The 26,517-nt window shown below is 39.1% G+C and overlaps 3 protein-coding genes across 7 annotated transcripts in view; 2 read left to right on the top strand and 1 right to left on the bottom strand.

Annotated features, from left to right (window-relative positions):
* Positions 1–22,396, top strand: tesk2 (testis associated actin remodelling kinase 2). Of its 5 annotated transcripts, none has more exons than XM_079452683.1 (11): positions 1–83; positions 2,527–2,826; positions 8,974–9,095; positions 11,735–11,783; positions 16,568–16,714; positions 17,306–17,388; positions 17,923–18,007; positions 18,104–18,187; positions 18,275–18,361; positions 18,952–19,093; positions 20,217–22,336. In XM_079452683.1, exons 2-11 carry the CDS (start codon positions 2,602–2,604, stop codon positions 21,104–21,106), a joined length of 1,914 nt encoding a protein of 637 aa, XP_079308809.1. In that variant the 5' UTR covers positions 1–83; positions 2,527–2,601; the 3' UTR covers positions 21,107–22,336. The 5 variants fall into 5 exon arrangements, with proteins under 5 accessions (XP_079308809.1, XP_079308808.1, XP_079308810.1 ...); XM_079452682.1 differs by having other exon boundaries at positions 70–595; positions 20,217–22,396; XM_079452684.1 differs by lacking the exon at positions 1–83 and adding an exon at positions 2,073–2,192.
* On the bottom strand, positions 22,392–25,129 carry toe1 (target of EGR1, exonuclease). Its single transcript, XM_079452690.1, has 8 exons — positions 24,917–25,129; positions 24,538–24,663; positions 24,416–24,456; positions 24,219–24,315; positions 23,978–24,136; positions 23,630–23,889; positions 23,345–23,507; positions 22,392–23,085 (listed from the first exon to the last, which is right to left on the bottom strand). The coding sequence occupies exons 2-8, from the start codon at positions 24,649–24,651 to the stop codon at positions 22,429–22,431; spliced, it is 1,491 nt and encodes a 496-aa protein (XP_079308816.1). The 5' UTR covers positions 24,652–24,663; positions 24,917–25,129; the 3' UTR covers positions 22,392–22,428.
* Positions 24,966–26,517, top strand: part of LOC306892005 (uncharacterized protein) — a 3,124-nt gene continuing 1,572 nt past the window's right edge. Inside the window, exons 1-3 of the mRNA XM_079452705.1 lie at positions 24,966–25,628; positions 25,771–25,924; positions 26,344–26,516. Coding sequence (XP_079308831.1) covers positions 25,479–25,628; positions 25,771–25,924; positions 26,344–26,516 — 477 coding nt within the window. The 5' untranslated portion in view covers positions 24,966–25,478. The remainder of the gene's footprint in view (positions 25,629–25,770; positions 25,925–26,343; position 26,517) is intronic.

Below are 26,517 nucleotides of genomic sequence, written 5' to 3' on the forward strand. Positions count from 1 at the left end.
GCCGATTGGTTCAAAACAGTACCGTTTAAGAAGTCCCTTCATCTGTATGGCCGACGCAGACGTCAATCTCTAGCAAAGAAAACGTAAGTTTGGTCCGTGGGGAGAGGCAACTGTTATGGAAGTATATCTGCCTCTGAATTTACTTCAGTGCATTTTGACTCGCTCCGTGCAGGGGTAACGCATTCGGGAATGCATTGATCGATAAATTAGTCAGACATAATATAAACGGGGTAAACGGCAGACCTATAGGACCCGCGCGTTATTTATCTTCCCTTGACCGCTTCATTTCTGTGGACAGCAAAACATACGCAGTTGAGTGTTTGTGCATGTCGTTTATATATCGAGTTCGCTCGGGAAAGTTTGTGCCTTTCGCCTGAAGTTTTAAGAAGCTCATGGGGCGTTCGTGTTTCGGGCGTGTGGTTCAGATATAGCCCAGTCGACGCTCGGTCAAAACAAGCAATTATCTCTGCATGTAAAAGGATGGATTGCAGTGTAATGGCCTCGTCTGTTTTGACTAAATGCAATGGAACTAAATGAGGCCTGTCGACGCCGACCCTACGCGTATATTTGCTTCAGTTTCGAGCTTGGCGAACAGGTAAGACATTTCATCTTGACCGGTGTCTTGGTTGCCAAGTATTTAGTTGCAAGAAAGCGATTCGAGTTCAGTTGCTCCGTCAGTAAACAATTAAAAAGCGTTTGGGGATCTTGTTTAATGGCAGCGTGCTGTCGCACCTGATCTCTATTCTCGGCGGTATTGAGATGAGTTATTGTTTTGCAGCTCAGGCAACAGGGATGCAGCAGCAGAGTTTACTTTCGGTCGCCATATAACGTGTTGTGCGATCTCGGATTGCAACACTTGCACTTCCGAGTTGTATCTCGCGTTGGCTTCCTTGGTAACCGTGTAACTTATGCAAACATTTTGGACGTCCTGTCTAGTGCATAAACCTGCTTGCATGTTCAACTAGACTCGTCGGAAATGTAAACGAGTTAAGAAGTTCGTCGTTTGTGGCCAACATCAAAGCCTTATGGCGATCTTGGCTGAACATCCTCTAGTATTTACATTTTACATGTGTATATTTAATATGCGATGTTACAATAACATCCTAAGCAGATTTGTTTTTCAAACACTGCATTTCTGTTCTCCCAGTGTAGTCTTTATCAAATGCATGCTGGCATCTCAGGTATGAGCTTTACAAGGTAGCCAAGTCCTTCTCATTACTTGTTTCACATCTGTGGAATGTCAGCAATGTTTGTTGTTCACATCCTCCGCCTGTAAAAGTCACACCGACTGTTCAGTGGATTTAAAATGCTCATGACCTTGTGTAAATCAAGCCATTAAAGTCTCTGTTGGAATTGATGTTCGTCTTTTTCCTCATTTGTTTGCCCTTTTTGCTGGTCTTGCTTGGCTGTTACGTATCATCATGAGTCAGATATTTTAATAGGACTAGTGTTGTAACCGTGCAAAGGTTCGAGTCAGCAAAATGTTGTGGTGTTGGTGTTTCGTGAATCATTGTTGCCCTGCTTCGTGATCTTGTCATTTCAAGGTTTATATGGTTGTTTTGACAGTATGATAGATTGCCGTAGCTAGATGTCAGATAACTTTGTAAGGTAAACACGTGTGCCCTTAAAGGCACCGTTCACCCATAACTGCAAATTCTGTCATTTACTTGTCCTCAGATTGTTCCAAACCCGTATACATTACTTTGTTCTGCTGAGCACAAAGGAAGATATATAATTGGAATTATCTTACTAACCAAACATATCTCATCCCTTTGAATGGATATTTATTTTCCCTACTATGGCAGGAAAAAGGGGATGAGATCTATTTGGTAGCTGCCATTCTTCCAAATATCTTCCTTTGTGTTCAATAGAACAAATACATTTATACAGGTTTAGAACAATGAGTAAATGAAGAATTTCCATTTTTGGGTGAATTGTCCCTTCAAGGATCTCCTCAAAAAGTATTAATTGAAGTTTTAAAGTTGCAACTCATTGAAAAGTTATTAATAAATTTGTTCTGTAGTTGTTACTTTGTTGATCTATCTCACTTTAGCGAGTAGGCCCATCTGTTAAACACTGTACGGACTGCATGGATGTTTGATCTTTTTAAAGTGGCTTTTTACTTCTGGTGAGCCACTGCAAGAGTTGAACTGCAATTTTTCAAGGCTGGCAAAGTCTTGTTATGTAGGATGGTAAATTCTTTCTTGTTCACCAGGTGTGTTTTAGCACCACACTTTCAATTTTGCTTAATTGTAATTGCTTTCATTAATAGGCAAATAGTCAACATGAGCATAGTTACTGTTTGCCTCAAGGTTGTTTTGTTTTGTAATAACTTGTATCTAAGATTTCAAAGAAGTTAACAGTGAAAGGAAAAAAAATGAATGGCATTTTTGTACAGTCGTTTAGCTACTGTGATTTAAAGATCCTTCATTGTCTTGAGTTACAGACAAGTAGTCAACTATCCAGTAGTTGTAAGAATAGCATACATCGCATGCAAATATTTTGCTTACCTTTTTGTTTCTCTAGGTCTGACAAGGATAGTCAAATATGTGAACAGGTGATTGACTAGGACTCTTCTAGATTAGTTGTGCACCAGTAGTGATGGAGCGGAGCAAACGCAACTCCATTGCTGGGATCCCCACAAGGCCAGATCGACTGGACGACCTTGATGGTGGGGGAGGAGGGGTGGATTCCAGCCCGGCACAGCTGGACCGAGTGTGTCCCTCTTCATACCGAGCTCTCATCAGTGCCTTTTCTCGCTTGACCCGACTTGATGACTTTACCTGCGAATGGATTGGATCTGGGTTCTTTTCTGAAGTCTACAAGGTACGATGATTGCTGGATGACATTCATTCAGTCTTTATCTCACATTAAAATGTATTACCAGAATGTATGTTTGAGTTTTTATCTGGTATTAACCTAAATGTGTTTTTGATCAAATGCATGATTAACCTTACTGGTGTTTTTTTACAATGAGAAGACAACATGTTAAGACCACGGCCTCTAATGAACCTTTCCATGCCATTCATACCAGAACTGCTATCTTTAAATAATTTCCCAATTAGAACGTTGTTCATTACAAAATGTGAACCTGCTTGTGAAAACCCAGCTAAAGTCTTTTTACTGTTTTCTACATAAAATCATCCCGCAGAATATTCTGTGAAAATATAACAACCATATCTTCAATATAAACGGAATAATGCCATTTTAAAGATTGAAATCTTGGTGAAATGAATGCTTGAAATTGATCTTTGATGCTTGTTGTAGCAATTATAATAATATAATTTATTAGATGATGAGACTTTAGCCTGGGTCACAAATGTAACATGCTGATCAATAATGCTAAATGTAGACAAAACGTTATGGTTCATAAAATATCATAAATCTGGTCGAAAGGTACATATAGCGAAACGAAACATATAGCAAACAGTAAACAGTACAAATATTTCGTTTACTGTTGTGTGTCCATTAACCAGCTCTGCGTGTCAGTACTACTGTTGATAAAACGCATGGTAAAATGGGTGTTCAGAAACAGGCAAAACACGTAGAGCATGAGCCATAAAAAATTAAGCAAAAAAGGTGTTTAACAGTTGAATAAATATTATTACTATATATTAAGAACCAGTGATAAATTACATGGTAAAATTTTTTTCTAACGTTCACTAGATAACACCATAAATTAATTCTAAATATTTAATAGAAAGCCCAAATATATATTACAAAATGTATCTGATATGAGTAATTTTATGTCATGAAAATTGACCCGAAGCAAAATGTGTTGTCAAGTCATAGTTAAAACGTGGGCCAGGCATCTCTCAGCACAACAGAGTAATGTAAAGTATATCATTTATTATGTTTACAACTTTATGGGTGCATTGCGCAGACCTATCAGTTTTTATCGAAGTAACACACAAGCAGTTTATGACAGATGCGTTCTCCTGTGGAAAATGCCAAATGGTCTGAGCAGCGCTGCTTGATGGCCGACAAACCAAATATTCTGACAAGTTTGGTACACGATAACACAGTGTGGCACGCACCAGTATATATTTATTTCTTATGGCGACAACGCTAAAAGATAAATTTAAGCAGACTTCTCATGCATTTAAATCATTAAGATCGGCGCGGTTGGCCATCAAACTGCATTCTGTGCCCGAGCAACAAACAAAAATACTCTAAACATTTCTCTAAATGAACTTATATTTTTAAATAATTTGCCATTAAAAACAAAACGGAAAGTTTTTAATCGCTGCAACAGCCTGTGCAATGCGGAGGTACAAAAACACAACAGACTTCAGTCAGACTCAGGCTGAGAATTCTGATAAGCTGTCGGACATGAGCCGGGCTAGGACCTGAGCGTCTCTGGCCAGGCCTAACATTTGAGGCCTGTGCAGGGCTCTAGCTTGAACCATGATTGGAGCGATGTGGAAAGGGTTAAATGAGGTCCTTTTGGTGCTAAACATGGATATTAGAGGATATTGTGCCGAAAGATCATCGTTATAAATGTCATGGGTGTGCGTTATGCGTACAGCTCCGTTGTGTAGAGGCGTTGCTAATTTTAAACAACAGACATGGTGTTTGTCAAATCTCCCTATATGCAGACTGCTATTTTAGCTTGAAATAACATGGAAACTGAACATGATGATGCTAACGCCATGAGGTAATGCTTTCTGTTTGCTCTGTCGTACACTGATAAAATGGTTGTACTGATGGATAACTGCAGTGAATGAATACTGAAACATTAGTTAGATTTAACTTTCTTCAGATGATGTTTTTATTCAGTATGGCTTGGCGACATCTCAAATCCTGGTCAGTTCGCATGTCTGCGCTTCAACCGAAAAAGCTGAAACCGTAGCGAGGGAATGGGAAACACTGCATTCTCTGTGCATCTAAACATGTCTCTCATAATATATAGAGATATAGTGAAAGTACAAGTGAAGTGAAAGTGACCTATTTTAGGATATGGTACCTGACAAATGACCCATACCTAAAATGTGACCTCTGCATTTTACCCGTCCAGAGAGTAGTCAAGACGCGCACAGCAAGTTATGAACACACGTACACCCGGAACAGTGTGCAGCTATCACTGCAGTGCCTGTGGAGCAAGTAGGGGTAAGGTGCCTCCCTCACAAGTCCGACTCGCTAACCATTAGGCGCCGAATGCCCCTTTAAATATACAGGGAACTCATTGCGCTACTGTGTTGATTATAATGGCTAAACATTATCTTGTGTAATTGTGGTTGGCCATTTCATGCACCTTAAATCCAGATGACCTCTTACATGAACTGCATCAGTAGTACAGTAGGCTCTGGGGGGTTGTATTTACTGAAAAACCTAATAAAATGTTGAGGTCAGAAAAGCTAGAGGAGACGAGTGTCTCCGCAGGCTGCCCATATCAATTCCTCTTACAGCAGTCAGCTCTTTCACACCTCCTGCAGAGCTTCTGTGTACACGCTGTGAATCTTTGGGTTGACAGAAAAACGATTAGATTCATGATTCACTCAAAGGTAGGTTTATTTTTGACGTGCTCCACAATTAACTTGCTTATTTAGCATTTAAAGTTTATAAAATCTAATCCGTCTTGCAAAAGAAAAAGATGGATGAACGACTAAATGAAAATGAAACGCATTACCTACATGCGTAATGCACAACATGTCACTGTATTGTGAAAGTCCTGAAGCAAGATCACATGTTCGTTAGGTTAACTCTAATAAATATCAATACTATTTCCAATAATCTCTTTGTTGATTTAATCAAATAAGACAAAAGAGTCTTCAGTGGTCTTTAGCATTATACATAATACTATCTCTCTGTGAGAGTAGATACATGGAGCATGTAACGAATGGGTACATGAAAACATGTAGCATGGGTACCGCTACATATATATCTGGTATGTAGATTTTCGGTGCCTCCGAAGTTGAATTAGACATTTGGCCTGACATGAACGAAAGTTGGAAAGCTCTAATAATTCTAATCCAATACATTTTACATAATAGCTAAAAGGATCGAGATCGATCTGTGATTTGTACGGTTCGCACGTCCCCATGGATCAGAATGCGCATGACCCATGGATTGATCATAGTGAAAGACAGTTTTATTGTGCTCTCCCTCCATCTCTGTGAGTTCAGCATTTATCACCTAGCGCAATCTTAAAATGCAACCGCCGTGTAAGGCAAGTTTTAAACTAATGTTCGACACGCACAATCACAATAAAACTGTTTTGCGTCGTTTTAAAAACAAGGAAGCGCGTTCTTAACACAGAAATGAATTCGACAAGAAAGACGAGCGAGAGACTGCAGTGAACGTGCTTAAACCTTATAGCACTTGCCAGTCTGATCTTTAGACATCAGTCTGTCAAGCTTTTTAATCTGACTGGATGTTTAGGCGTATAATTATACTTATTCAAGATACATACAGCCTGTTTTTAAAAGAAGGCACATATAATGTAGCCTAGAAGGCAACACTGGTCACAATATTTTATAATGACGTTTTATCAAAGACAAACAAGTATAGATTCTATGGAAACAGAAATTACCACATGAGCACATTACTGACAAACATGCTAAGAGTCAAAACTAATGTAGTAGACCTTACAAGCTGCCAATTTGCTGCAATATTAGCAGAAATGCATTTTCTGCATCATGTCTTTATCGCATGCAGCACGTTTTTCTGTATATCTAATTACAAATATAAAAATAAACATGTTCCAGATTAAAATCTTTATGCGATTTGGTTAACCTAATAATATGTATTTCAGACTCTGATGAATAAAATTAATTCAAAGGGGTTGATTTATTTTATTTTGGAAAGTAAAAAGTACACATAGTTTGCAGGCACACCCATAAGCAAATGGCTAAAGGAGGAGAGACGAATTGGCGTGACTGTTTACTTGATGGCAACGGCAAGATTGTCGCAAAATGCAAGAATTTGGTTGCAGTCTAGAGCCCCAATAAGGCAAGTTTCTGAGATATGTTAATATTGAGGTCTTTGAATTCAACATGCAAATAGCTAATTTTAGCAGCGTAAATCATTTATTGTAGAGCCCTGTCAAACTAGTGAGTAGGACTTTTTGTTTCAGTTTGTTACCCTGAACCCACATTATCTTAGAATTTATGGGTATTAACCGTCCAGTAAGGAAATCCATTTAATTGGTTCCCTTCATTATATTTGTCCTCCCACAGGTAGCTTAGACTTGGAACTGAGCGTATGGCTTTAGGGTGGCAGGCAGGGGGTGTCTGCATGTGGCACAGGTAGGGGTTATGAGATGAGCCAAATGCCAGCTGCTTTGTGGGATCTGTTCGAGCATGTCTAGGAAGCAAATGCAACAATAGTCTTATTCAGTTGATTGGAACAAATGGCTTTGAATCTCTACCCGCTTCAGGAGCTTGAACAAATATCAATACCCCCACTGCAAGATAGAGAATCCCTAAATAATCATGTTGCGCAATATTGTAATCCATCTTCATTTGCGGAACTGAAATATTTCCCTAAGACACTGGATTTGTTGCATAGAGATAAGCTCATTGGGCAACAAGCTGCGACCTGATAATAGCAGAACAGATTGCGAGCATCTGGGTCCATGTCTGGCAGTCGGCTCTCACTGCAGGTGGGCATAGCTGAACAGGAGTGGGGTGTTATGGTTGCAGTACAGGAAATGAAGAATCGTTTTCATTGCATATCAACTAGTTATGTAAGCATCGTGTATTTATAGTAAAAAGCAATTATGAATTTTTGGCTGTACAGTATGTTCACATAATTTAATATGTTGTGTTCTACTTCCATGCACTGAGTTTCCAAAAAAGTCAGCATTTACAGGAATAGACTATAATTTTTTACTCATGAGGACATCCTGTGGTTGATATTTCTTTCCTGAATTACTTTTTATTGGTCAGCAAGATGAAAGCAGGCACAGTGAAACTGTTCTGCAGAACACATTTCAGTTGTTGTGAAAGCCCATCCATTCTTGTGCAGCGTTTGTTGTTTGTAACTTTCCTGTCTCTCACCCGCAGTGCTCGTGCAGGGGTGCAAGGATCTGCGCGTGCAAATTAAAAAAGCTCATTCTCACGTATTTCCGAAGTCCGATTGTTTCGTAAAGCTGTTAATAGTTTTCGTAAAGTTCAACATTAGGCGAGACGAGGCAAAACTTGCTTTGAAATGCGTGATGCTTTGACATGATGCGCAGCAAACCCTTTTAAAAGAGAAATAAATAATAGATCTCATTATTAGAACTTACTTTGATATATATTGTTACCCTGAAAAAAAATTACTCATTCCACGAAGTCGATTTTTGGTCATTCCGCCCACCCCTAATAGGTGGGTGCACAGCGCACATACATTCTAATTATCACACATCGAGGAACACGCAGCTGCACACAAACATGCCAACTATAAAAAAATTAATGGATTACAATGTAAAAGATTATTATTGTGTAGGCTACATAAAGATAAAAAATCCGGATTGTTTATGGTCTCTCTGGAGAAGCATCCAGTCTTTGCTCTTGCAAATTTCGCCACGTAAACAGCAAATCCGCCATGGCAATAGCGCCACTATCTTAAAGAGAATGGGAGACGAAACTGTGATTGGTTTACTGCACGTTTTGCTCAAAATACACCCATTATTCATTAAGAGAATAGGGACAGCCCTTTCAGACCATGCGCCTGGCGTGCCGACCAGTTTTCCTTTCCTTAAACCTGCTTAAACGCCCCAAGTGCACTTGCGCTTTAGACTATGTGCTTAGATCGTCAAAATTGGGAACCACTTCTCTTATTGGTGCCGTTGGCAGTTGAATGTTATTGATTTTACTTGACTCCCATGCAATTTAACAATCTCTTGTGTGAGAATGAATAAAAACATCTAGTCCCATACCTAAGATATATTATGAGCAAATACATTCCATTTACACATTTCTTTGGTTTGTATTTTAATAATCTTTGCGTGACCAACATGAGCAATATCCTTTGGACTGTGTGTTGTAGGTGCGTCATAGAGCGTCAGGCCAGGTCATGGCTCTGAAGATGAACACGCTGAGCAGTAATCGTGCCAACATGCTGCGAGAGGTTCAGCTCATGAACAGACTCTCCCATCCCAACATTCTCAGGTTTGTACACTCCCTAATAGAGAGATTAATAATAGAGAGATTTATCTTTTTAACATCTTCACATGTTTGCGGTCACACCATTGGATTTATCATTTATTTGCTTTCAATGCACCCTCAGGTTAGATTAAACCATCAAAATTTGTGTTGTATGGTACAAAATGGACAACTTTTAAGGTACTCATTGGACATTATTTAGCAAGCTGAAGTTTAGCAGAAATAAAAAAAATTATACACATCTCACAGGAAATGTTGTCGATTTTCTAGTAATATTTTTCGACCATTTGAACATTTAGTCATTAAGCTGTGTCAATGTGTTCTAAAATACAAGCACAACTCCGAATAAAAAGCAAAGTTGTCATTTTTACTTTTGGCCATCACTGCATTTATGTTTACAGCTCTCTCTCTCTCTCTCTCTCTCTCTCTCTCTCTCTCTCTCTCCCTGTTAATCTATTAAAGCATTGTTTTCGCTGACACCCTGTGTAAATGTAGCAGTAGAGTCTTCTGCTTTTTACTACAGTTGACAAACTCACTTTGAGAAATTAATATAAGAAGTTCATCTGCTTTACTTTTAGAGAATATATTCAAATTAAACACACAATGAGAACTTTAAGACCAAGGAGAACACCACAAAACATAAATTGAGTCTATGGCTCTGCTCATTGCGCGTTTGTGTGGTTACTTTATGAATTGCTTTTATTTCAGTTGAGGATTACACTAACAAACTAAGGAGCTGATACAATAAAAGTACATTTAACAAGCTTGTAACTAAAAAGGAAAATGACACTAACATGGACTTCAAAGGAAAATGTGGCACCAACATGCACAAAAAAAGCTAGGTCTGATGTAGTTTAATATCAATATTAGATTTCCCACTCTTTGAACAAGGAGTTTTATGTACTGCCAGTGTCTCCAAATTACTGCAGGTCTTTACGCGGTGAGGCTTTGGAGCATTGCTTTCAATTTATGTCTTTTTCCACTTTGGATGGAAATGCAGCGATGACCTCCTCTTCCTCCAGTCCAGAGAAATCAGGTCAGAATCCGTTAACAATAGATGGACTGAAACTACATCTCCAGTGTAGATTTCATTGAGATCGGTGTACTTGGAAAAACTGTCGTCTTGGTTCTTCACATCAGCCGAGTTAAGCTAGTGAGTGTTGTCAGATGAGATTACCTGGGACTGAAACGGAGCATGGGACCTGAGAATTTATCGGCAGAATGTTGGACATGTAGTTCAGATCTTCAGTTCCTTTACCTTAGTTAAGTCAAAATTAGTTTTAATGCCTAATTCAATGTGTTTGCTTGTAATAAAACGACCGTTCTACGTGGCCTACTGACAAGCAATGTTGTTCACATTTGAAGGTCTTTTTAAATGCATTTACTATCGTTTCCATATTTGTGGCACATTACGTGTGTACAGCAGAATTTGAGTGTGTGGGTGGACGGGAGGGAGAGAGAGCCTGTGCGCATTTGACAATTTCACCATTGTTGGGTGTTGTCGAACGGGGGCGGATAGACCGTATTGCAGACAGGAGAGAGCTGAGGGGGTCTTTGTTAATGAAATCCAAACACACAGAGCCACAATAAAAATCAAGCTTCGAGTTTATGAGGCTGTAATTCCCAAAACGGCAACAAATTTGTACAGTCCAATGAGCTGTGCAAGGCGGACATTGACACACTGAGAGCAAATTATGGAAAGGCTATTGAATGTCTATATCATGCCTTTTTTCTGTGTTCAGTCTGATCGTAAATTTGATGTGTTGCTGTTCATGTCAGTGTTTGAAAGCGTTGAAATCAGATCTGTTTGTTCAGACAGCTTTGACAGTGTTTGGTATAGATCCATTAGTTACTATAGTAATGCTTTAGATGTCAGCGTGATGCAAATAGACATAAAAGAGCAGCCGTCACTGTAGAAGAGAGGATGGGAGACTGAGAATAACATGCCACGTTGCTCTTCAAGAATTGGCTGTGTGCGAAGCCCTTCAATTCTATACTCGATTCCGATTAAAACGATCCAGCTTTTTAAACATTTACACTTTAGCCTTTTTTGCTATACTGCCCTATATTATACCAACTAAGTGGAACTAATCTTATATTTGTTGCCTGCTTCAATATAGCCATAGTGAATTAACTACCAAGTTCACTTCCATGAAGACATTTAATAAAGATGTATAGGTAGAAAACGGATAGCATGTTGTTTTGCTGCTTTTATTCTTATATAAACCCTTTGAACCAAAGGAGGTGGTGATGAAGTATCTAGCTTTTTTATGGTGGAACTCTTGCTTTGCCGTGCCATTGTTCTTATTCACATAAGAGTTTTGCCCGTGTGTACTGAAGACATTCTCATGTTTTATAGCTTGTGATGATGTACAGCACTATTAACCTGTCTTGAATTTATGGTGTCATTTGTAAAAGCAGTTTTTGACAGATGAAACTAATACGGAGCATAAACTAAACTTTTCAGGCAAATGCCTCAGAGATTTTCAGGACTTTTAATACTTATTTCATCGCCTTAGAGTTTGTACTACGTACCTCTATGCTCACATTTTACTGATGTCCCATAAAATCGTTCAATTGTACAGTAGATGCTGCTGTATTGCAAAGCATTAAACTTGCATCTCTCTTGCTTTGTGTTTGTGTAGATTCATGGGTGTTTGTGTGCAAGAAGGTCAGCTTCATGCTCTCACAGAGGTAGGTGACATGCTATAGGTTTAAAATATAATAATATAAGTTTGACTCTTTACCAAGGAGAGCACATGAAACATGGCTAAACTCTTTCCCATTGTCTGCACTGGAACCGACAGTTTAACAAATCAACAACAAATGCCTTTAATAGAATTTGTGCTATAACCTGAGCATGTGTTCATGGTTTCTAGCCTCACTGTTATTCTTGCTAACACAAATGCAATCCAAATATTTGCGAATATATGTTGAATAAGACCAAGTGGTTTTATTTCTCCAGCAGTATATTTATTTTGTATTTGCAACTGCATATATATAAGATTACATTGATGTCATATGTGAAATGTCATTTCAAACCTTTATACATTTCTTTCTTTTGCAGAAAACAAAAGATGGTATTTTGAAGAAAGTTGGTAACCGAACCACACTGGCACCCATTTACTTCTATTGTATTGAATGGGGGCCAGTTAAAAGGATATTTCAGCCAAGAAACTAAATTTCCCCTTGTTTTACTCCGAGGTTGCGTTAACTGAAAGTTCTCTGTCATTAGCGAGGTTTCTTTTTTATAGTTACGGAAAAATCTGAAGGCTGTCCGTGATTTTGACGGATTGCAATGAGGGCAATTTGTAATACCCGGCTCTATCATTTCCTTTCATTAGAGCGTGATCGTGCATGGACTGAACGTGACTGTGAGCGGCAGGAGGTAGGCTACATCCAGTGTTGGGAGTAATTAGTTAAGAAGTATTTGGTTACTATCATTTACTTTTCCCTTGAAATGTTTTCTGTAATTTAATTACAGTTACTTCTGAGGTAATTAAACTAAATACTTTGATGTAAATTCCACTATTGCACACACATATATTACACAAAATTCAAAACTTACTTTAAAATCCGTGCTTTAATGCATAATTCTCACATTTGTAATACTTTGACCAGTTAATAATATTTTATTTTAGATTATTTATTTGAATAAATTAAGAGCCGTTTCATATCCTTGAATCACTTAACTAATCAAGGGTGATATACGATATAGAAAGCAATTGGTAATAAGTATTTAAATACTTTTTGGAGAGAGTAATTTGTAAAGTAATCTAATTACATTATTGAATATTTAATGAGTAACTAGTAATAACTTTTTCAGAGTAACTTGCGCAACACTGGCTACATCCCCTGCCCTGAATGCGATCGTTTCCATTCATTAGCTGACTTGCAAAATGCCTGGTCTGTTTTGGAAAACGCGCGTGTGGTCAGCCGAAACGTCCCATGCAGATGCATCTGTCACGGACACCATGCACATACAAACACAGGCACGCAGTGGTGCAGTCTTTACAGAGTTTTTCCCTCAGAAAAGCGACTAGCATCTTTTTGGATAAACATTAGCTTTAAGTGAGTAGAAAAATGTCTCTGGGTCTTTGATCAGTGAGCGACAGAAGCAGCACATTTATGACCAAACCGCAGCATGTGAGTGAGTACACCTTTTACAAAAAAAACACCTTTTACAGGCACCTGTCATTGTTTGGGACATGTGAACATACATTTTCTCTAATTATTCATTCATGTCTGACAACAGAAACATTAAATATATAAATGAATATAAACAGCAATAGCTTCATTGGGCATTCAGTTGTATTCAAATCTAGTCAATACAGAGAGTAAATGGAAGTTCAGCGTGATGATGCTGATGACATTAACGTTCATAGCGCTCTCAATATAGATATTTCTCCTAACAAAGGTCTTCTGAGGCAAATCAATGCGTTTGTATAAGACTGCACAGAGCCGTGTCGAGCCGTTATTTGATTGATGGGTGCACGTTTTGGAGCTTCAAAAAATCGCCACCCATTCTACCGCTTGGAAGTAAAAGGATACGTGGTATTATAACTCCAACTGCATTGTTCTTCAAGAAGAAAGTCATATTCAGTTAGGTTGCTTTGAGGGTGATTAAAACATGGGGAATTTGGTTTCTCGGAAGACATATCCCTTTAACGCCATTCTTCAAAATATCTGCTTTTGTGTTCTGCGGAAGAAAGTCATACAGGTTTAAAATGACAAGAGGTTGAGAAAATTATGAATTTATATTTTGTTTACTATCCCCTTTAAGGTCCTAGTTTTGCATTGTAAATTGGGGGGGGTCTTTTAAGAGTTGTGTTAATGCGTTGTGAAGTAACTGAATCAAATCACAAAGGACCAGGTTTATAGTTTATCGTATACAAGCTTGGTAAACTGGTCAATGTCTTGACACCTGGAAACCTCTGATAATGAAGTTGACTTCTACCAAGTGCCCCTTTAAGAATAAACAATGGATTTCAAACCAAAGCATTTTGTGTGCCAGTGGCTGTGTGACCTTCTGTCTGCTTTCCTGATGCATGTTGATGGAAAAAGAGGGTATTAGTGCTATAGTAATCGTGGGTAATCACTGGCCTGCTGAAGGATTATACTATTATTGAAAGCCACAATGGCCTTATGTTGCTCCTGTCATTAACAATTCATTTTCCAATAGATTTTATACCAGCAAAGACACCTCATTTAAAGGCTGTTGAGTGTTTCAAATGAGCTCTTATCACTCAGCAGCTAGGAAATCAACCCACTTGATGGTTGTCACCATCTTCTGCTTTAGCGTGCGTCAGCATCACAGAGCAAATTTCACCAAGTGGATTATTGCTCCATATAGGCCTATAAAGAAGGTGGATGAGCATGGGTCTTTCATTCTGTTGAGCTTCATCATTCAGGCAGTACTCCGTCATCGCTGATCATTATGGTGCAATGCAGAGAGCAGTGTTGGAGGTTTAACCCTGGAGAGAGGAAGCCAACAGACTGCATAAGCTAGACAGCTCCAGAAAGTGTCCCTGAGATGGAATGGGGATGTATGTTGGACAAGAAATCAGGTCTGCGGGATGATGAGAGAAAGAGAAATGGGATTAAAGTGGATAGTAAACGTTTAGCTAAACTGTGTGGTTGGCTATGTCATATGTGCTGTTTTTAAACTGACAGCCAATAGTGGTAAAATTGCTTTTATAGACCGATACAGATTATATGCTGATATATCGGTGCATCTCTAATTTACAATGCTACCCTGATAAGAGGTAGATGTTATTCCAGTACTTGTATGGACCTCTGAATACTGATGGACATGGCTTTCTGGTCACTTGAAGTAAAAAGAGCAAAAATATGCCCAAGGAGGTAAAGAGTGTGGGACCCATATAGCAGATTTGGAAGCTTTGGAAATCCAAGACGCCTCCTAATATCATTATTGTAATGCAATAACTGTCATACTAAAGAAGAAATGGCTTTATTTATTGTCCAGTTTGATCTCAAATCTTAACTTGAAAGTCCTGCAGTGTGCTAACGCTGTAGGGTTAACCTAACCGGTGATCTTCATCATATGCTAGAAAGCATTGAAAAGGTTTATTGATAAACAAAGTGGGGTCATGGGCTCACCGACTCTTATGTGCTGTCATTTCAACTCTGCCATCTCGTCTTTCTGTTGATATCTCACTGCGGTGAACACATACTAAGGGCTCCTCAGATAAAACGTGACTTTCTGCATCCGTCTCGCACACAAACGCGTCCGCACAGCTTCTTGAGCATACTCAATCGCGGATACACGTGGAGCCCTGTGTATGCCAGCACAGATAATTTCAGACAACACAAAATTAGGACATGGATGAGACTGTGTCCTGTGGTGAATGCATCAGGCAAGTGGGTGGCAGCATGTGTGGAACATTAAGTAATCTCTCAAAGATTTGTTTCAAAGATAATCACACAAACCATACAGTGCTGCAATGTCTCCTGCAGAATAATAAGTTAATTACTGTATGGCGCTGTTATGCATATGGTCGGTGAAACAGAAGGCTGCTTTTAAGCACTTAAAGGACTCCTACTGAGCACTGCTGTTTTGAAGGCTTTTATGACTTTTTCAAACCGGTCCACTAGAGTGTTTGCTATATTTAGCCACAGGAGATCGACTGGATAAACTACTTTGTTTTAACAAGTAAATAGTATGGCATTCAAAACAATTATAATCCCCATAATGCAAATGTCACGTGTAACCAGTGGTGGAAATGGTGAGATTCACTGAGAAACTTTTGAACCATAGATGCAGACAATACCACTATATTTGTGAATGAAATGTGAATACAGTTCAGAGGCCATTTCATGGATAAAAAATATACATTTTAAAAATGGAAATCTCTGGAAAACTGCCCCCCACCCACAAAAATTAACTTCCAGGTTACAGCCCTTATATGTAATAAATAGTGGCACATTTTTTTTTTACAATTTCAGAGACCGTTTTCCTGAATTTAAAATTTACTGTATACAGTATGTGTTTAGGTAAAATAATCATTTGTGTTAAGTTCTATGAACTACTAGCAATAATTTTACCAAATGTCAAATAAAAAAATTGTTTTTATTTGCAGAAAATGGAAACTGGAGAAACAGAAAAATATGCTCTGTGTTTAGGGAAAATAAAAATGTTGTATGCTTACTTAGATTTTTAAGTTTTCATGTGTCTTGTCATGCTGTCGATCTTTCACATTTGCTTCTCAGGTTTGATTGTTGAAATTCAACAGTCACTGGACTGAAAGGTCCACAATACATCTAGAAATACTTTTGAAATTTGTAGAGGTCTCTTGTTTTTTTCTGCAGCTGTATATTGTTTAATTTCCTATGTCTATACGTTGCATAATTAGGACACTGTATTGCCTATTTCTCATTCTGTAATTGAATTATTTGGGGTTTTATAAATGATAAACTTGATCCTGATGTGTTGTTCATGATGTCTCTGTTTTTCTCAGTACATTAATGGTGGCAACTTGGAACAGCTGCTGGACAGCAATAAGTACCTGAGCTGGGCCACGCGAGTCAAACTGGCCTCAGAGATTGCCATGGGCCTTAGTTACCTTCATTCAAAGGGCATTTTCCACAGAGATCTCACATCCAAGGTAAAGGCCTTCTTTAACATTGTGATCGGAAGCAATCACAAACACAATCGTTACATCGATCGATTTTTTTTCAAAGTAATAGAAGTGGTTCTCAACTAGGTTTTTTTAGGACCAAGATTTTACATTGGACATTAAGTGGGGACCTAACACACAACCAAAATGGTTTGTCATTACTAAGCAAAAATTACTTTCATTTCATGTAGCTCAACTGGTAAAGCAAGGTGCATGCAACACCAAGACCATGGGTTTGATTACCAGGAAACATGCTGATTATCAAATGTACATCTCTCTTAAGACTCTTCAGAGAACCTGTAAGGTACACTTGTCCACAGGTTTCATATTATTACATGATGATCAAGAGTATAGCAGTCAGCATTGAAACAGCTGTTTCTACCGCCGGCTGTTGCATTCTCTCTTTTAGCACCTATGGGACTTCCTGTAATTATTAGCTCTGGGAATCACACTACGTCATTACTTTCTGTTTAAGTGATTCTTATTGACTTCAGTTGAAATCTCAAGTGTAGGGTATCCCATGGGAGGATCAATATGTTCTAGTACTCATTGTTTTTTTTCTCTTTAATGTTATCTCAGAACTGCCTGATCAAGTCAGATGAGAATGGTTATACTGCAGTCGTCGGAGACTTTGGCCTTGCAGAGAAAATCCCCAGTGATGTGTAAGTAAGAGCCAACGTGGGGGTGATGCTTTTCTTCCAGTTAAGAAAATCAATGGAAAATGCAAAAATTGTACCACCGGCAGCAGTTACAAATGCAGTGATTTGCGATGTAGCGTCCCTCTGTTTTGCTCGTGCAAACTTAATAAAAGTAAAATTGACAGGGAGATGCAAGCGATATGGCCAGTGGGGGGTGGGGACATCTGATTTAGAAGGAACATACCGTACAAAGTCAACTTTTCAGAGAGCTAATAATACCAGAGCGGCTCAAAGAAAACCCTTTCTCTCCCATGACCTCCTCACAACACATTAGCCTGATCAAAGACTTCCTGTTAGTGCTGCTGGCCTTACTGAACTTTGAGGTGATTCAGATGGTTTAATTGTTTATACATATTTTGAAATCAAGTCAATGGGTTGAGCCACCGGTTCTTAGATCTGAATAGGACATATCCATAATAAGTACCGGTATTTTTCTTCCATGTGTAATTGGTTGGACACATCTGGCTTTGGTGTTTAACCCCCTGTGTCTGTGTTCAGTTCAGAGGGAGAGAAGCTGTCCGTGGTGGGATCTCCATTCTGGATGGCTCCAGAGGTGTTGAGAGACGAGCCGTATAACGAGAAGGTTAGATTCTCAGCTGTACTCTGCGATCAACAGTAAAAAATGGTTTCCTCCAGCATTTATCACAACACTTTATCGTTACTCTGTATTCATGTCTAGGCTGATGTCTTTTCATATGGAATTATTTTATGCGAGATCATTGCGAGGATACAGGCTGATCCTGACTATTTACCACGCACTGAAGTAAGCCCACAACTTGATCTTACAGTTCTGTATGATGACTTCTCATATAGTGTCCTGTCATGAAAAAGTCATGTCTTTCCTTTTCAGAACTTTGGTCTGGATTATCACGCCTTCCAGCACATGGTTGGAGATTGTCCACCTGACTTCCTACAATTCGCCTTTAACTGCTGCAATGTGAGAGAATTTCTCATCAAATCGTATCTCACACTGTAGGAACTGGGATGACCTCTGGTCCTGACTCCAGTTATTCAATTTTGTTCCCTTAAATCCATGTTTATAACAGAAAACCGTAACTATTCTTGGTTTATTAAAGGTCGGATCTGACCAAACATCAGATAGTAAGTATCTGATTCATTGGTGAGTCATTTTGACCAGTTCACTAAAATGACTCCTTGACCCTTACTAAATGACTACACTGGTCAGATGTGCTGCCCTTGTTGGCTGAACTCATCGACAAACAAACATTACCAAGATCTGTTTTCATCATGCGTCACTGTTTCTGTTTTGTAATGGAATCAAGTTTGAATAAGAACCAGTTCCTGATTTTCAACCCTACTAAAATAGTTCAGTATTGTTTTATTCTTCTTGTTGCAATTACATTTCAGCAGTCGAACAACAGAAACGGAACTACACCCTTATTAAATGTTTTAACATCAACAGTGTTTAAGATTATTCTCCAACTATGATTTTTGTGCAGCGTATCATACTTGAGATTTAGATGCTGACGTATTTTTATGTTGTTCTTGCCTCCACGCACATCCAAGATGGATCCAAAGCTCAGGCCGTCGTTTACAGACATGGTAAAGAGGCTGGAGGAGATCCAGAAAAAGCTGAAAGGTGATGAATCCGAGAGAGAGAGGATGCTGTTAACTGCAGTGGAGCTAGACAAAAAACCCATTCCTAAAGGTGAGTTCTGTGGGGTTGTGCTAATTCACACAAACTCATGTGAAACAGTGATTGGACTAAAATCAATAAGATTGTATTATGAATGGTGTTCATTAATTCATGATCCGTGGTGGTGAACACAAAATGTGCAAGCAGTTAATCCTGGTCCTGCTATCAAACACCCACACATGTAATACAAAGTAGCTAGAAAACATGCAGGACCAAAGGCAGTAGCATCCCGTTTCCAGGGGCTTTCATGAGCTGGACTCTCCTTTTCTAATAGGAATTGCTTTATAACACACAGTGTCTGGTTGCCATCTTTTCCCTTTCTGTTCTGTAATCTTGCAGCCCAATTATATGCTGAATAGAAGGAATAAGTAACAAAATATTTTGTGGCTGGGCGAGATTAGAGCCTCCATGAAGATGCAGGCTACCTTTAAATTTGGGTCTATATGCAGTCAGGATGGAACGTTTACCACTTTAGTAGCTCAGGTTTGTTTTTCTCTGAAATACTTTAGTGTGTAGAGAAACTTAAGACAGGATGTAGCATGCTGTGTTTTTCGATTTGGGCATGTATAAACATTACTGAGCCATTTGCTTTGCATGTATTTTTTTCTCACTCAAATAAATATTACTTTGGCACCCCCTAGTGATCAGGATTGCTTCTTTAAAGCCTAAAATGATAGTTCACCCAAAAATGCTGTCATCGTTTACTCATCCTTTTGTCATTTTACACCTCTATAATGTACTTTCTTCTGCAAAACACAAAGATAAGATATTTCAAAGAATGTTGTTAACTGGCCCCCATTCATTGGTTTTGTGTCAATACAATAGAAGTGAGTGGGGGCAAGTTAACAACTTTCTCAAACACTTTGTGTTCTGTAAAAAAAAGTCATAAAGGTTTTAAATGACAAGGTGAGTACTTGATGGCAAAATTAAACACTTTAATGTAATGTCAATTCTATAATTTAAAGGCGCTTTTTGCATTCTTCCATGGTCTAAACTTGTATACATTTTTCTCTAAATAGGAAAAAATCTTAACAGAATGATCACGGTTCAAAAATTTGAATGTCCTATTTAAAAAAAAGCTTTATATGAGAATCAAAAAGTAATGTGGTTTCAATCACTTCTTCTCTTGTTCCAGGACATGTTGATAAGGGAATAAAAAGGTTAAATCCTCACGGTTTCCAAGATGATAAGATTCCACCCAAGTCGCCTCGTCCACGTCGCAGCATCTGGCTCTCCCGAAGTCAGTCGGACATATTCTCTCGCAAGCCCGCCGGCCGCAAAGTGAACGTTCAGGACCCTTACTACAACCCAGGACCTAGAGAGTTCATTTATGGGGTCCCAAAAGTCAACCCTTTCAATGCTAGAGAAGACCTAAAGGGTGGCAAGATCAAATTTTTCGACATGCCCAGCAAATCAGTCTTCTCGCTCATGTTCGATCTGCACTCGCCCCACGGCAGTCAGGGTTCTTACCAGCCTCAGCCCAACATCGGCACAGGAGCCACAGGCTGGCCGGAGCACTGGCAGCTTCCGGGTCGGCACTGTTGGTCTCTCCCCGTCTCCCCTCTGCTGCCCCACTCGGAGACCATGTTCTCAACTCCTACCGTATCCAAGAGTGATGCAGGACAGCCCGGCAGTGAAAGCAGGCAGAGGGCATTGAGTGGCTGGGCTAGGAAGTATGCGGTAACAGAGATCCCTCCGTACAGGCCCCATGGTGAACAAGAGGCGCTAAAGTGCTGGCCACCTCTGGTCCTTTCTGATGAAGGAGAGGCTGAGGCCATGGACTGCTCCAACAGCAAAGGCAGCCCTGCGAATGAGACCGAGAGAATCTTCAGCCAGATGCAGAACGGAAACGTCGGTGGCCTTTGTGAGGACATGGAGGCTGAAGACCAGGAGGATGTGTTGATCTCAAATAAGAACTCGCTGACTCTGAGCATGTCCGTTGAACCCCAGGAACTGTGTCCAATTGTCCTGACAGCCTGCAAAGCGTCCACAGAGACAGACCGCTTCTCCAGATGTGATATCTAGATGGTAGACTGGAGTCTTACTCCCTTAGGTTTGAACTGATGAGATGTGAACAGAGATTATATTCTTGGTAAATATTTAAAGCGCTTAAAGATGTAAATATTGTTTCTTGGAGTGAATAGAGGAATCCGTATCATCTAAGCAAACAGGACGGCTTTGAGTAAACAACAGTGTCTAAAGTGAGAACAAGAAACGGGTGTGAAATACTGAACCGGTTCATGTATTCGTTACCCATCACACTATGAAGAACCCATACCGAGGGAGATGTGGGATGTCACCTTACACAGGGCTACAAATAAGACGTTCTGTGGCCCCTTTAAAACTCAATATGCTATTGATTGCACGAACCACATATGCTGTTGTCTTTTTAAACATGCTTTGAGTTTGTCCACGCACATTTAAGGGAGCAGCTTTGCCCATCAATTTGTTAGCATTTGTTTTTAGAAGTTACCAAAGGGCAAATCTTTAGGAGAAAGGTTATGGTGGGTGTTTATTTTTTTGCACTGCCTGGCCCTAGAAAGAGTCTACAAACATTCCAAGTTTTTGTAGTACATCTTGCTCTCGCAAAAGCTCCTGTGAATCGTCGTCCTCCGCCAATGGTGCGTGTCATTGTGATTTCAGAAAATCTATTTCACTCTGTGACCTCTCAGGTCTCCAAAAGTGTCCATGTCTGTATCTACTTAAAATCGTAATTGCACTTGAAATAAGTTAATGGTTTGAACTTTTTAATCTATTTTGTGTCACTACATTTCTATGCAATAAATTTAACCAAGGCATGATAGTTTTATAGAGAGGATTTATTTTGATATTTATATTGAGTAAAAATTATTTTACTATGTTGTTATAACTGTTTAATGAATAGAGATGTAAATGTGGAAAAGTTTTGCTAGTGTATTTTTATCTCAAACGTTCTGCGTGTTAGGTCCTGACTGTTTGCTCAGCGTTTGTAGATTTTAGATTTGTAACTGAATGGGAGATGTTTATTTCTACCAAAAGGCAGATCAGGACCTATTTTACCATTTATATGGCTTTAAATGTTGAATTGCATGTGTGTATTCCTATTTGTTTAAAATAAATTAAAAAATGTTTTATTTTATAGTGGCTTTAGTTATTGACCCACATACTACTGTATATACCCAACAGCACTTTATGCATTTCTGCACTTTTTGCAAGTCTGAAGCCTCTTGATTCTTTACATTATATACACAATTACAAGGGCCTTCTATCCAGTGATTCTTTAAAATACAAAAAAGACAAAACTGTCAAGAACAAAAGAAAACAGTAAATTACTCTAACTCAAATTTTATTAGTCAAAAATTAAGTTTTTATGCACTTCCTTCAGTCTGAACAGCAGGGCTTTTCCCCCAGATAAAGTCCATCTTGTGCACATGAGCCTTTGAAGATTTGGTGAAGGTGCTTTTGGCTATGTGTAGTGGAACAGACTTGCCACTGAGGTACAGCTTATTGAGACATTCGGGGACGGGGTCTGCAGAGTTGCTTTCTTCTGTCATTGCTGTGAGATTCCTGGCAAAAGCAAAAATGTAACCTGTCATGAAAGCATCAAAGCCTGCTCTGTGAGTTCCTCCTTCAACTTTCTTCTCCTTTGGTCTATCGAGATCCATAGAGGACGCTTGTGGCTGAGATTCTTCATTCCCATTCTTAGTTGTTTTTGTAGGCTCAGATGCATTTGTACAATCGGCTGGCTCCTTATCCACCGTCTCCTGGTGTTCTGAGAGTGTGGGTTCTGGTACAGGCACTGACTGATCCTGCAGATCAAGCTCCATGTTTTCCAAATGTGTCCTCTTGCCCTCTGGGGACTCGCATGTATCAGGAGGCTGGTCCAGATGCTCTTTATCATCTTTATTTTTATTCTTGCGCTTTCTTTTCTTTTTCTTGTCTTTTTTGGTCTCATCATTCTGGATTATAAGGTCTGTGTCATGTGACATTGGGCATTGAGAACCATTGGGACACCATCCATATGACTAAAAGCAGAGCACAAATCGATTACCACACTGGCAAAACTACATACAGTAGCAATTGTACAATTTTGTCATGAGAAATAAAAATCATGTAAGATCACTACCACAGTAAATAATAATAAATGGCCAACAGGCATCTTTATTTGACTGACAATTGCATTTATGATTTTAACTGCTTTTATACTTCTTAATGAACTTCTCATGTTGAGAAAACCTGTAAGAAAAAATGCAGAATATTTCTAGGACAACAGAGAGAACTCACTGAAAACTGAACACAGATGCTGAGGGCACTATCGTGATCCTGGTTGTCCACACAAGGCCTGTAGTCTACGTAGGTTTGCATGTTCCCTGTATATTTACAAAACTCCAGAAACACATTTGCCGCTTTTCTGCCACCTTCAATGGCTCTGGAATTTTCCAGCTTGCTGTGGAGGACAGAAAATATCATTGTCTATACATTGTGTATTGCTTTTTCGTATTGTAATTACAATGCTCTGGAACCATGAACACATTTCCTATAACTTGCATATTGAGACATTACACTTACCACTTCTTATAGGCGTATTCCAGGTATGAAGCTGTAAATCGCAGCTCGTACTCCGTTGCATACTTGGTGTCGTAGATGCCTGAAGGAAAGATCTGGGACAGATCTGCTGTAAAGGTGCCCAGTCGCTCGGGTAAATGGGCATAGAAGCACTGGTACAAGAACACCATGTCTATCAGCCCATTATGGACCACTAAAGGCTTGTTTGCTCTAAGAAGCTCTACGAATAATGATCGCATGTTTACCCCATGGGCATCACCTCCCTAAACATAAAACAAGCACAGAAAGTTTAAAAATGAATGCTTATGTAGTAATATATCCGCGTTTCCTTATAGAATTACAGATACTTACTTTGTCATTCCCCTTATGATAAGGAATACCTTCAGCGTATTGTTTATTGAAGTCAAATCCATGCTGCACAAGAAACTGCACTGACTGGGGTTCAATGATGTATTCTTCTGTGCAAAGCAAGGTTAGGTTGTAAACCTGGACCAGGTATGTGCGGTCTGCCTAGAAACAGAACATTATAAGGAATCGAGGTCGTGACAATGTAATGTGACCATAGGTAAAGCACATTCAATGTAAATCTTACTTTGTTTTCAAGTTCTTTGAAACATGCAATGCCCAAAGACAGTATTGACCGTGTGCGCGCTGCATGGCATATGGCTTTGTACCTGTCTTCAATAGATCTTTAATAAAAACAATGAAAACTGTGAGAATCTTCTCATGTAAATTAAACTAAAATTGCGTAGTAGACAAAGAAACGTCAAAAACCCCAATATAACTTACTCTGATAGGAGAGCTTTCCTTGACCCAAGACCACTCAGCTCCTAAAAGAGATCAGACAACATTAGAGTATTAAACACATCAATTCAACTGATTCCGTTCATAAACAATGATGTCGTTCTCACCGTATCAATGGCAATGAATGAAGACGTTTTAATGGCCAGAACCATTGCAGCCCACAGCTCCTTAAAATTATTGCCCTGCACATCTATTACTGGAATCATCATTGAGGACGTCATTATTTAAATGACCTGTGTGAATACGGGTTTTTCCTTTTGAGCCTGACTTAAGAGCAGTATTTATAAACGCTAAGTGTCACATGTGATTTTGTAAATAAATTAACGTCATGTGTTTGTTCTACTTGCATGTGGAGAAACAATATTTTCGGCAATTAATCGACAAACACTCATTTCAATATACGCAAACTGTGCATAGTTCTGTTACATAAGTAATTTTAACTGATTATTAATTTGCTAACTGTGAATAAACGTAAATTTCCTTAACTTCGTTCCGTTCACTTTCATGAAATCACCCTTCCGCGCACCATGTGAGTGGTGTATTTTCTTTCCGGCAGAAGTTTACGTCACTAGCAAAGGTGACCCCCATTTTGATCGATCGTTTTTCTAAAAATAAAATCTCCCTAAACGGACTTATAACTTTTTTAACTTATTGTACTATCGTCACATCCCCAAACCCTACGTGCAACGATTTGCAATCATTTAAATGTGCCAAATATTAACGAATTGTATACCGGCAAATCTAAAGTCACCGCACACGTTTCACGTCATCAAAATCGCCAAAAGAAGTAACCGCCGCCATTTTGGCTCAAACAAACTCCGCATTTCACTTAATACTAAAAATGATATTTGTCTCAAGCAAATCGCTGTACTCAGTACATTAAAGAGACTGCCTGCAACGCTTTTGTTTACTGAAACAACCGGGATCTATTTTTTGAAGCGAAACGTTTTTATTAATACACCTGCTAAATCCTCTGCTAGCAGACCTCTACGTTTCATCGTTGTTTTCCCCAGATGATAAGTTAAACATTTGGCGACTGTAAATAAAAATGGGTGGATGCTCCGCTCCAAACTGCTCAAACTCCACATCTATAGGAAAGCAGCTGTTTCGCTTTCCCAAAGACCCCGTGCGCATGAGAAAGTGGCTCGTAAACTGTCGCCGTGATTTTGTACCGACCCCCTGCTCGAGACTGTGCCAGGCAAGTACACATCAGAAGAGTATTCCGATCACTCTCGTGATCTACACTGATAAATGAAAGCAAGTTAAGTCGTCTTCCTGATGTCCTCTTAACTTAACGATGTATATTGTTGTCATAAAGCATTATTTCAATGACTTGGCAGGATCATTTCGAAGAGAGTCAGTTCGAGGAGATCGCCAGATCACCAGCAGGGGGAAGGAAACTCAAACCCAATGCTATACCAACACTTTTCAATGTACCGGACCCTCCCTCTCCTGTTACCCCTCAGATGGTGTTACCTGTTAAAAATGAGCCAGGTAAACTTATTGAAACATTCCTTTGTTTACGTTTATAGAGAAAACATCCACAAACTATTCAGTGTAATACAAACTTAGAATCAATCCTTAATATATCTATTATGTCTAAAATGTAATCTTACTAATTTATTATAATATTGGTCGACTATGCTGAAATGGCAATTGCCGTTGGTCGAAAGGTAATGGGTTTGATTCCATGCCATGCACATGCCACTTATAGATTGAAAGTCCCTTTTTTAAATCCTTTCATTATATGTCCACCCACATGTTTTCTTTCAAAGGTATTTTTATTATGACACCAAATTAAGGAATTCATAGAAAATCAATAATGACAGAATTTTATATAGTTTTTAATTTAAGTGTTCATTTGTGGTCTCTCTCCTGGCGTGCTGTATCTGAATGTCATGTTATTTATTTAGTGGAGAAGGACTTGAACATGGGGGACCATGGTTATGCCCGTCGCCAGCCCCCTGTGGATACAGAGGAGGATGGAGTTCAGGGGTCAGAGGAGGAAAGACCCTGCTCTCTCTGCCAGCATTACAAAACCAAACTGGAACAGCAACAGCAGCACACAGTCAGACTGCAGAGAGAGG

Source organism: Barbatula barbatula (assembly GCF_947034865.1).
Source record: "Barbatula barbatula genome assembly, chromosome: 3".
Taxonomy (NCBI): Eukaryota; Metazoa; Chordata; class Actinopteri; order Cypriniformes; family Nemacheilidae; genus Barbatula; species Barbatula barbatula.

What these genes read in the sequence shown, in the direction of transcription:
- tesk2 (XM_079452683.1), top strand. Translation starts at nt 2,602, where the DNA reads ATGGAGCGGAGCAAACGCAACTCCATTGCTGGGATCCCCACAAGGCCA. An exon ending in ACAGAGATCTCACATCCAAG is followed by an intron (nt 16,715 to 17,305) that starts GTAAAGGCCTTC and finishes ATGTTATCTCAG; the next exon opens with AACTGCCTGATCAAGTCAGA. An exon ending in ACTATTTACCACGCACTGAA is followed by an intron (nt 18,188 to 18,274) that starts GTAAGCCCACAA and finishes TTTCCTTTTCAG; the next exon opens with AACTTTGGTCTGGATTATCA.
- toe1 (XM_079452690.1), bottom strand. Translation starts at nt 24,651, where the DNA reads ATGACGTCCTCAATGATGATTCCAGTAATAGATGTGCAGGGCAATAAT. An exon ending in TCAAAGAACTTGAAAACAAA is followed by an intron (nt 24,137 to 24,218) that starts GTAAGATTTACA and finishes TTCTGTTTCTAG; the next exon opens with GCAGACCGCACATACCTGGT. An exon ending in GCATCTGTGTTCAGTTTTCA is followed by an intron (nt 23,086 to 23,344) that starts GTGAGTTCTCTC and finishes CTCTGCTTTTAG; the next exon opens with TCATATGGATGGTGTCCCAA.